Raw genomic sequence first — 13,096 nt, 5'->3', positions numbered from 1 at the left:
TATGACTTTTTATGCCTCACTATACTATGACTTTTTTATGATTTTTTATGCCGTACTATACTACTACGTTTTATCACTTTTTATGCCTTACTACACTATTACTTTTTATTCCTTAGTATTCTATGCAGTTTTTAGCACTTTTTATGCCTTACTATACTTTGACTTTTTTAGGTCTTTAAATGGCTTACTATACTATAACTTTTTTATGACTTTTTATGCCTTACTATACTATGACTTTTTATGCCCTACAATACTATGATTTTTAATGACTTTTTATGCCTCACTATACTAGGACTTTTTTATGATTTTTTATGCCTTACTATACTGTGACTTTTTTTAGGACTTTTTAAGCTTCACTATACTATGATTTTTTTTTTTTTTATGCCTTACTATACTATGACTTTTTTATGACTTTTTATGCCCTACAATACTGTGACTTTTTATGGCTTTTTACGCCTTACTATACTATGATTTTTTGACTTTTTTGCCTTACTATACTATGACTTTTTTAGGACTTTTTATGCCTTACTATAGTATGACTTTTTATGCCTTACTATAGTATGACTTTTTATGCCTTACTATAGTATGACTTTTTATGCCTTACTATAGTATGACTTTTTATGCCTTACTATAGTATGACTTTTTATGCCTTACTATAGTATGACTTTTTATGCCTTACTATAGTATGACTTTTTATGCCTTACTATAGTATGACTTTTTATGCCTTACTATAGTATGACTTTTTATGCCTTACTATAGTATGACTTTTTATGCCTTACTATAGTATGACTTTTTATGCCTTACTATAGTATGACTTTTTATGCCTTACTATAGTATGACTTTTTATGCCTTACTATAGTATGACTTTTTATGCCTTACTATAGTATGACTTTTTATGCCTTACTATAGTATGACTTTTTATGCCTTACTATACTATGACTTTTTTATGATTTTTTATGCCGTACTATACTACTACGTTTTATCACTTTTTATGCCTTACTACACTATTACTTTTTATTCCTTAGTATTCTATGCAGTTTTTAGCACTTTTTATGCCTTACTATACTTTGACTTTTTTAGGTCTTTAAATGGCTTACTATACTATAACTTTTTTATGACTTTTTATGCCTTACTATACTATGACTTTTTATGCCCTACAATACTATGATTTTTAATGACTTTTTTATGACTTTTTATGCCTCACTATACTATGACTTTTTATGCCTTACTATACTATGATTTTTTATGACTTTTTATGCCTCACTATACTATGACTTTTTTATGACTTTTTATGCCGTACTATACTACTACATTTTATCACTTTTTATGCCTTACTATACTATGACTTTTTATGCTTTAGTATTCTATGCAGTTTTTTAGCACTTTTTATGCCTTACTATACTTTGACTTTTTTAGGTCTTTAAATGGCTTACTATACTATAACTTTTTTATGACTTTTTATGCCTTACTATACTACTACATTTTATCACTTTTTATGCCTTACTATACTATGACTTTTTATGCTTTAGTATTCTATGCAGTTTTTTAGCACTTTTTATGCCTTACTATACTTTGACTTTTTTAGGTCTTTAAATGGCTTACTATACTATAACTTTTTTATGACTTTTTATGCCTTACTATACTATGACTTTTTGATGATTTTTAATGCCGTACTATACGATGGCTTTTTTATGACTTTTTATGCCTTACTATACTATGACTTTCTTATGACTTTTAATGCCCTACTATACTATGACTTTTTTATGACTTTTTATGCCTCACTATACTATGACTTTTTGATGATTTTTAATGCCGTACTATACGATGGCTTTTTTATGACTTTTTATGCCTTCCTATACTATGACTTTTTATGCCTTACTATACTATGGCTTTTTTATGACTTTTTATGCCTTACTATACTATGACTTTCTTATGACTTTTAATGCCCTACTATACTATGACTTTTTTATGACTTTTTATGCCTCACTATACTATGACTTTTTGATGATTTTTAATGCCGTACTATACGATGGCTTTTTTATGACTTTTTATGCCTTCCTATACTATGACTTTTTATGCCTTACTATACTATGGCTTTTTTATGACTTTTTATGCCTTACTATACTATGACTTTCTTATGACTTTTAATGCCCTACTATACTATGACTTTTTTATGACTTTTTATGCCTCACTATACTATGACTTTTTGATGATTTTTAATGCCGTACTATACGATGGCTTTTTTATGACTTTTTATGCCTTCCTATACTATGACTTTTTATGCCTTACTATACTATGGCTTTTTTATGACTTTTTATGCCTTACTATACTATGACTTTCTTATGACTTTTAATGCCCTACTATACTATGACTTTTTTATGACTTTTTATGCCTCACTATACTATGACTTTTTGATGATTTTTAATGCCGTACTATACGATGGCTTTTTTATGACTTTTTATGCCTTCCTATACTATGACTTTTTATGCCTTACTATACTATGGCTTTTTTATGACTTTTTATGCCTTACTATACTATGACTTTCTTATGACTTTTAATGCCCTACTATACTATGACTTTTTTATGACTTTTTATGCCTCACTATACTATGACTTTTTGATGATTTTTAATGCCGTACTATACGATGGCTTTTTTATGACTTTTTATGCCTTCCTATACTATGACTTTTTATGCCTTACTATACTATGGCTTTTTTATGACTTTTTATGCCTTACTATACTATGACTTTCTTATGACTTTTAATGCCCTACTATACTATGACTTTTTTATGACTTTTTATGCCTCACTATACTATGACTTTTTGATGATTTTTAATGCCGTACTATACGATGGCTTTTTTATGACTTTTTATGCCTTCCTATACTATGACTTTTTATGCCTTACTATACTATGGCTTTTTTATGACTTTTTATGCCTTACTATACTATGACTTTCTTATGACTTTTAATGCCCTACTATACTATGACTTTTTTATGACTTTTTATGCCTCACTATACTATGACTTTTTGATGATTTTTAATGCCGTACTATACGATGGCTTTTTTATGACTTTTTATGCCTTCCTATACTATGACTTTTTATGCCTTACTATACTATGGCTTTTTTATGACTTTTTATGCCTTACTATACTATGACTTTCTTATGACTTTTAATGCCCTACTATACTATGACTTTTTTATGACTTTTTATGCCTCACTATACTATGACTTTTTGATGATTTTTAATGCCGTACTATACGATGGCTTTTTTATGACTTTTTATGCCTTCCTATACTATGACTTTTTATGCCTTACTATACTATGGCTTTTTTATGACTTTTTATGCCTTACTATACTATGACTTTCTTATGACTTTTAATGCCCTACTATACTATGACTTTTTTATGACTTTTTATGCCTCACTATACTATGACTTTTTGATGATTTTTAATGCCGTACTATACGATGGCTTTTTTATGACTTTTTATGCCTTCCTATACTATGACTTTTTATGCCTTACTATACTATGGCTTTTTTATGACTTTTTATGCCTTACTATACTATGACTTTCTTATGACTTTTAATGCCCTACTATACTATGACTTTTTTATGACTTTTTATGCCTCACTATACTATGACTTTTTGATGATTTTTAATGCCGTACTATACGATGGCTTTTTTATGACTTTTTATGCCTTCCTATACTATGACTTTTTATGCCTTACTATACTATGGCTTTTTTATGACTTTTTATGCCTTACTATACTATGACTTTCTTATGACTTTTAATGCCCTACTATACTATGACTTTTTTATGACTTTTTATGCCTCACTATACTATGACTTTTTGATGATTTTTAATGCCGTACTATACGATGGCTTTTTTATGACTTTTTATGCCTTCCTATACTATGACTTTTTATGCCTTACTATACTATGGCTTTTTTATGACTTTTTATGCCTTACTATACTATGACTTTCTTATGACTTTTAATGCCCTACTATACTATGACTTTTTTATGACTTTTTATGCCTCACTATACTATGACTTTTTGATGATTTTTAATGCCGTACTATACGATGGCTTTTTTATGACTTTTTATGCCTTCCTATACTATGACTTTTTATGCCTTACTATACTATGGCTTTTTTATGACTTTTTATGCCTTACTATACTATGACTTTCTTATGACTTTTAATGCCCTACTATACTATGACTTTTTTATGACTTTTTATGCCTCACTATACTATGACTTTTTGATGATTTTTAATGCCGTACTATACGATGGCTTTTTTATGACTTTTTATGCCTTCCTATACTATGACTTTTTATGCCTTACTATACTATGGCTTTTTTATGACTTTTTATGCCTTACTATACTATGACTTTCTTATGACTTTTAATGCCCTACTATACTATGACTTTTTTATGACTTTTTATGCCTCACTATACTATGACTTTTTGATGATTTTTAATGCCGTACTATACGATGGCTTTTTTATGACTTTTTATGCCTTCCTATACTATGACTTTTTATGCCTTACTATACTATGACTTTTTATGCCTTACTATACTATGACTTTTTTATGACTTTTAATGCCCTACTATACTATGACTTTTTTATGACTTTTTATACCCTACAATACTATGACTTTTTTAGGACTTTTTATGACTTTTTATGCCTTACTATACTATGACTTTTTCTGCCTTACTATACTATGGCTTTTTTATGACTTTTAATGCCTTACTATACTATGACTTTTTTTATGACTTTTTATGCCTTACTTTACTATGACTTTTTAAGCCTTACTATACTATGACTTTTTTTTATGACTTTTTATGCCTTACTTTACTATGACTTTTTAAGCCTTACTATACTATGACTTTTTATGCCTTAGTATACTATCAAGATTTTAGGACTTTTTATGCCCTACAATACTATGACTTTTTTACGACTTTTTATGCCTTACTATACTATGACTTTTTATGCCTTACTATACTATGACTTTTTTACAACTTTTCATGCCTCATAATACTATGATTTTTTAATGATTTTTTATGCCTTACTATAATATGACTTTTTATGCCTTAGAATACTATGCAGTTTTTAGCACTTTTTATGCCTTACTATACTATGACTTTTTATGCCTTACTATACTATGACTTTTTTAGGACTTTTAATGCCTTACTATACTATGACTTTTTTAGGACTTTTTATGCCCTACAATACTATGACTTTTTTATGACTTTTTATGCCTGACTATACTATGACTTTTTTAGGACTTTTTATGCTTTACTATACTATGTCGTTTTTATCACTTTTTCTGCCATACTATACTACGATATTTTTATCGTTATTTCTGCCGTAACACACTATGTAATTTTTATTGCTTTTTATGCCTTAATATACCATGAGGCTGTAATGCTTTACTATACAATGACATTTTAATCAGGAGAGACTAATAAGAGGAACAAGAGAGTATGAGAATTTAAGTAAAGTGAGATTTATTGTGAACAGAAGGAATAGACTTTGTCACTTAGACCCCCATCAGGAAGTGGATCACAATGGAAACAATTTATCGGTTTAAGATCCTTCCATTAAGAGGAATCTTCCGTCTGAGTCTAGACACTGGTGGTGGTGATGAGGAATGGAGCTCGAGCGTCGGAACGTCTTCACAAGGGAAACTTCTGATTGGATTGTTTGATTGGAGATGGTCTGGCGTCCAATGTTGACGTGGAGAAGCGGTGGAGGTGGGTTGCAGATTCTCCATGGTTCTGAAATGACAGCAGAGAGAGAGAACAATTTTAAAGTTTGACAGCTTACAGGTGATTGGCTGAAGGCCACCATGTAAGCTTTTGATTGGGTGAAGAAATGAATGAGTGGGTTGAGCCTATATATAGCGTGAAGCAGGGCTTGTAATAGGAGGAAATATACCATTTTTATCACTATTTATGCCTCACTATTCTATGTCGTTTGTATGATTTTTTATGCCTCACTATACTATGACGTTTTTTGCATTACTACACCATTACATTTCTGTGCCTTACTATACTATGACTTTTTTTTGACTTTTTATGTCTTACTAAACTATGACAATTTTAATACTTTTTCTGCATTACTATACTATGAAGTTTTATGACTTTTTATGCCTTACTATACTATGACTTTTTTTTATGACTATTCATGCCTATCTATACTATGTAATTTTTGTGACTTTTTTGCATTACTACACTGACATTTCTGTGCCCTACTATATTATGACTATTTTATGATTTTTTATGCCTTACTAAACTGGCAATTTTGATATTTTCTGCATTTCTACATTGACTTTTTTGCTTTACTATACTATAACGTTTTATCACTTTTTATGCCTAACTATACTATAACTTTTTTTGCATTACTACACTGACATTTCTGTGCCTTACTAAACTGTCAATTTTGTGACTTTTTCTGCATTACTACACTATGACTTTTTTATGACTAATCTTGCCTTACTATACTATGACGTTTTTATCACAATTTATTCCTTACTATACTATGACTTTTTTATGACTTTTTATGCCTCACTATACTATGATTTTTTATGCCTTACTATACTATGACTTTTTTAGGACTTTTTATGCCTTACTATACTATGACATTTTTGATGACTTTTTATGCCTTACCATACTATGACTTTTTATGCCTCACTATACTATGACTTTTTATGCCTCAGTACACTATGCAGTTTTTAGCACTTTTTATGCCTTACTATACTATGACTTTTTTATGACTAATCTTGCCTTACAATACTATGACGTTTTTATCACAATTTATTCCTTACTATACTATGACTTTTTTATGACTATTCATGCCTTACTATACTATGTCATTTTTGTGACTTTTTCTGCATTACCACACTATGACGTTTGTATGACTTTTCATGCCTTACTTTCCTATGACGTTTTTATCACAATTTATGCCTTACTATCCTATGTCATTTTTATGACTTTTTATTCCTTACTATACTATGATTTTTTATGACTTTTTATGCCTCACTATACTGTGATCTTTTTAGGACTTTTTATGCCTTACTATACTATGACTTTTTTATGACTAATCTTGCCTTACAATACTATGACATTTTTATCACAATTTATTCCTTACTATACTATGATGTTTTATCACTTTTTATGCCTTACTATACTATTACTTTTTATGACTATTCATGCCTTACTATACTATGTCATTTTTGTGACTTTTTCTGCATTACTACACTATGACGTTTGTATGACTTTTCATGCCTTACTTTCCTATGACGTTTTTATCACAATTTATGCCTTACTATCCTATGTCATTTTTATGACTTTTTATTCCTTACTATACTATGACTTTTTTTGCATTACTACAGACATTTCTGTGCCTTACTACACTATGATGTTTTTATGCCTCACTATACTATGTTTTCTTCACTTTTTATGCCCTACAATACTATGACTTTTTATGCCTTACTATACTATGACTTTTTATGCCTCAGTACACTATGCAGTTTTTAGCACTTTTTATGCCTTACTATACTATGACTTTTTTATGACTAATCTTGCCTTACAATACTATGACGTTTTTATCACAATTTATTCCTTACTATACTATGACTTTTTTATGACTATTCATGCCTTACTATACTATGTCATTTTTGTGACTTTTTCTGCATTACTACACTATGACGTTTGTATGACTTTTCATGCCTTACTTTCCTATGACGTTTTTATCACAATTTATGCCTTACTATCCTATGTCATTTTTATGACTTTTTATTCCTTACTATACTATGACTTTTTTTGCATTACTACACTGACATTTCTGTGCCTTACTACACTATGACGTTTTTATCACTTTTTATGCCTCACTATACTATGACGTTTTTGTCACTTTTTATGCCCTACAATACTATGACTTTTATGCCTCACTATATTGTGATTTTTTTAGGACTTTTTATGCCTTACTATACTATGACTTTTTATGCCTCAGTACACTATGCAGTTTTTAGCACTTTTTATGCCTTACTATACTGACTTTTTTATGACTAATCTTGCCTTACAATACTATGACGTTTTTATCACAATTTATGCCTTACTATCCTATGTCATTTTTATGACTTTTTATTCCTTACTATACTATGACTTTTTTTGCATTACTACAGACATTTCTGTGCCTTACTACACTATGATGTTTTTATGCCTCACTATACTATGTTTTCTTCACTTTTTATGCCCTACAATACTATGACTTTTTATGCCTTACTATACTATGACATTTTTATCACAATTTATTCCTCACTATACTATGATGTTTTATCACTTTTTATGCCTTACTATACTATGACGTTTTTATGACTTTTTATGCCTTATTATACTATGACATTTTTATGACTTTTTATGCCTTACTATACTATGACATTTTTATCACAATTTATTCCTCACTATACTATGATGTTTTATCACTTTTTATGCCTTACTATACTATGACGTTTTTATGACTTTTTATGCCTTATTATACTATGACATTTTTATGACTTTTTATGCCTTACTATACTATGACATTTTTATCACAATTTATTCCTCACTATACTATGATGTTTTATCACTTTTTATGCCTTACTATACTATGACGTTTTTATGACTTTTTATGCCTTATTATACTATGACATTTTTATGACTTTTTATGCCTTACTATACTATGACATTTTTATCACAATTTATTCCTCACTATACTATGATGTTTTATCACTTTTTATGCCTTACTATACTATGACGTTTTTATGACTTTTTATGCCTTATTATACTATGACATTTTTATGACTTTTTATGCCTTACTATACTATGACATTTTTATCACAATTTATTCCTCACTATACTATGATGTTTTATCACTTTTTATGCCTTACTATACTATGACTTTTTATGCCTTACTATACTATGACATTTTTATCACAATTTATTCCTCACTATACTATGATGTTTTATCACTTTTTATGCCTTACTATACTATGACTTTTTATGCCTTACTATACTATGACATTTTTATCACAATTTATTCCTCACTATACTATGATGTTTTATCACTTTTTATGCCTTACTATACTATGACTTTTTATGCCTTACTATACTATGACATTTTTATCACAATTTATTCCTCACTATACTATGATGTTTTATCACTTTTTATGCCTTACTATACTATGACGTTTTTATGACTTTTCATGCCTTACAATACTATGACTTTTTATGCCTCACTATACTATGACGTTTTTATCATTTTTTATGCCTTACTATACTTTGACTTTTTTGTGACTATTTCTGCATTACTACACTATGACGTTTCCATGACTTTTTATGCCTTACTATACTATGATGTTTTTATCACAATTTATGCCTTACTACACTGACGTTTTTAATACTTTTTATGCCTCACTATCCTGTCATTTTTATGACTTTTTATTCCTTACTATACTATGATGTTTTTATCACCTTTTATGCCTTACTATACTATGACTTTTTTATGACTAATCATGCCTCACTAAACTGTCAATTTTGTGACTTTTTCTGCATTACTACACTATGACGTTTTTATCACTTTTTATGCCTTACTATACTTTGTCATTTTTGTGACTTTTTCAGCATTACTACACTATGACGCTTTTATCACAATTTATTCCTTACTATACTATGATGTTTTATCACTTTTTATGCCTTATTATACTATGACTTTTTTATGACTATTCATGCCTTACTATACTATATAATTTTTGTGACTTTTTCTGCATTACTACACTATTAGGTTTCTGACTTTTCATGCCTTACTATACTATGAAGTTTTATCACTATTTATGCCTTACTATACTATGACTTTTTTAGGACTATTTATGCCTTATTATACTGTCTTTTTTGTGACTTTTTCTGCATTACTACACTATGTGGTTTTTATGCCGTACTATACTACATTTTATCACTTTTTATGCCTAAGTATACTGTCATTTTTGTGACTGTATCTGCATTAATATTCTGTGACTTTTTTTATGACTTTTCATGCCTTACTAAACTGTCAATTTTGTGACTTTTTTTGCCTTACTATACTATGTCATTTTTGTGACTTTTTCAGCATTACTAACCTATGAAGTTTCTATGACTTTTTTATGCCTTACTATACTATGACGTTTTTATTACTTTTTATGCCTTACTACACTATGACATTTTTTGCCTTTACTATATCATGACGTTTTCATCACAAAAATGTAACGGCTGATGTGTTGACAACATAACATTTACAAGGTATGAATTTGCACATTTCAAAGAATATAGGCCAGTACAAAAAGAGTCTGATCGCACATAACACAACTGAATTTCAAGTTTCTCCTTATCTCGCTCTCCTCACCTCTATTATTTACACAAGATGTAGAAATATTTGTATCTCATTTGTTCATTCATATTAATGTTTTTACTGAACTCAAAAGAAATCAGACTCTGTACCTCAAGCAGAGCATGGTATAGTTGGTGCCCTTGCAACTCTATAACATCCATTTGTCAATCCCTATAGGAAGCATTTTGGCTCAATTGTTATTTGCCTTTTGCTTTCTGAGAATGAATGATGTCAGATCACAGCATCCATATGGCTTTACCAACATGTTTTGGCTTCATTTCTGCAGTTTCTGTCAGATTACTCCCACACACATTCAGGAGTTGGAGTTCACAGCGTCCACACCAGATGTCCAGTATTGAATGTGCTTGCTGAATTTATTTTTGTTAAGCTTTAGCTTTCTAAGGAAAATAATAACTAACTTAAAAACCTTAAAAGTCTAGTCCATACTAAAGTCTGGAAGAAACAACGACACACAAGCTTGTTGTTTGTTGCCTTGTGTTATTATTATTTATGCCATAAAGATTTCTAATGAAGCGGCAACAACAAACTTTCATAGTTACACTTATTCCTTTTCTGTTTGTTTTCTTTCCTTTTGTAGCAAATGGTAGTGAGCTCTTTATTGGCAGCGTCCGGTATGAGGACACTGGAGCCTACACATGCATCGCCAAGAACGAAGTGGGAGTGGACGAGGATATCTCCTCTCTGTTTGTTGAAGACTCAGCCAAGAAGACCCGTAAGTCATACACTTTTTCCAGAGAATGGAAATTCAACACAGTAACTTCTCAATAACATTTAAACTGTATCTCTGTCAAAGCATGAACTGTAAAGATATAAATGCTCATGGCAGCCTGCCTAGTTGACATCACTATAAATCCTATGTAAGTTATATAAGGGTATGAAAAAAATGAAAATATAATTATGTTTCTATTAATCTGCCATAATCCGACATCATTGCCCAAACGTCACACAAATTAGCAGTAGCTGTCTTAGAAATTCCCCCTCATGTATTTCTTACATTAGTATTGCAGCAAGCACTAGAGCAAATAAACACATTGTCCCAAGCTTCATGTCTTCAAATGGCTGAAAAACATAGAAAGAAAAAGCAGATAAACAGTGAAGTGGCAGTGCAGCAGATTTACTGAGAGTGGAACTTGTTCTCTAACTGCACCCAAAAGCCTGGCATCTTTTCTATTAATGCCAAGATCAGACTACTATCAGCCTGATAATGTCATTGCCTGACAGACATCGGGTGTCAGGAACAAAAGTGAACATTGGGCATGACATTTGCTCGTTTCATCTTGTGTGGTGTCAAAGTGGAGGAAAACAGACGCAGCATATGGAACTCCTCATGGCATCCCACAAGAAAGAAATGTGTGTCCGATGTTTTTCGCTTCTCTATCTAAGTTTTACCACTGCTATGATGTGTTTTTAGATGCTGGCTCACAGCAAAGAGCATTCTTCAGTGCTCAACACAACACAAATATGGCAAAGAAAAAGTATTTTATTTCTATCACCCCCCCAGGAGCATTATATCAAATTGGATTTATGGATTTATTTTTAACTGTATTTTTGTAATGCAAAATGACCAGTGGATGAGTCACTCTATACTCTGTTCTGACTGTGGGCGGTGAAAGCGGCTTCACTCCAGATCATGTAGCGATCTCACTGAAAAACAAAGTTTTAGACAATCAGATAACATATTTTATGTTTCTTTGATATATGGTCTTTCATTAGATTGCATCATTGTGGCAAGTTAACCATCGCTATCTAGAAAGAGCTTAATGGGCCAGTTTAAATTAAACAGAATAATCAATGACATCTCACAAGACAAGTCATATTTCCTCCTAGAACCCTTGATTGAGGAGGAAATATGGTCCTGTCAACAGCAGTAAGGAACATTTTGTAGCTGTCAAAAATCTTTTTTTGCCATGGCACAAGAGAAATCACCTCCTCTGTTGCTTGGAAGATCAGTCTCTGTTTTCTTAAGGTAAATTCATGTTTGTGTGTGTCCCCCTTTTTCTTCCTATTGTGCGGCGGCTGATTCTGCAGTTGCGAACATTCTGTGGAGAGAAGAAGGTAATACATCACAGTTCTCAAAATGCCTTTGTATTCTTGTGAATAAAAAAACGTGGTGTGCATGTTTAGCTCTTCGGGGGCCTGTCGCTGGATTCCAGTACTTTTCAAGATGTTTGCCATATTGTCAAGAAGAAAAGCTGCTTTCTCTCCAGCAAAATTTTTCTTCAAGTTTTGCTTTCTCCCTTGCATGCCCAAGGTGTTTCATCCTTTTGCTTCTGTGCTTGCTAATCTGTTTTTTCAGCAGGGGCGGGGGCATTAAGTCACAAGTAGGAATTTTATGTATTTTGTAAATACCACATACCCAGTGTGGGGGCAACAGGAAAAACAAATTTTTGGTTTTCAGCAGTGTACAAATCCATCCTGTTTAAACTGTATTACCACATGAGCATGGCCACACATACGGTTGCTTCTGCACTGGAAAATCCTCTACAGTTTAGAGTATAAAACAAATCCTGTTTTATATACATGTATCACCACATAACCAAAAGAAGCCATCGTGGTTTATAACACAGTGTAAGCATTTGGATTATTTGTGACCATTCATAACCAATGAGAGTTGAATTTGCTTCATTGACACAGTGTATTTGTTGTGCATGAGCAAGTGCTTATTTTGTGTCTGTC

At 30.9% G+C, this 13,096-nt stretch overlaps 1 protein-coding gene across 1 annotated transcript in view; it reads left to right on the top strand.

Annotated features, from left to right (window-relative positions):
• Positions 1-13,096, top strand: part of fstl4 (follistatin like 4) — a 196,909-nt gene that overhangs the window by 167,292 nt on the left and 16,521 nt on the right. The window contains exons 10-11 of the mRNA XM_022762535.1: positions 10,998-11,132; positions 12,449-12,475. Coding sequence (XP_022618256.1) covers positions 10,998-11,132; positions 12,449-12,475 — 162 coding nt within the window. The remainder of the gene's footprint in view (positions 1-10,997; positions 11,133-12,448; positions 12,476-13,096) is intronic.

This window comes from Seriola dumerili, unplaced genomic scaffold (assembly GCF_002260705.1).
Source record: "Seriola dumerili isolate Sdu_G_001 unplaced genomic scaffold, Sdu_1.0 BDQW01000449.1, whole genome shotgun sequence".
NCBI classification, from domain to species: Eukaryota; Metazoa; Chordata; class Actinopteri; order Carangiformes; family Carangidae; genus Seriola; species Seriola dumerili.
Note: the sequence above shows the minus strand (reverse complement) of the source record. Positions and strands in the feature narration are given on the sequence as shown.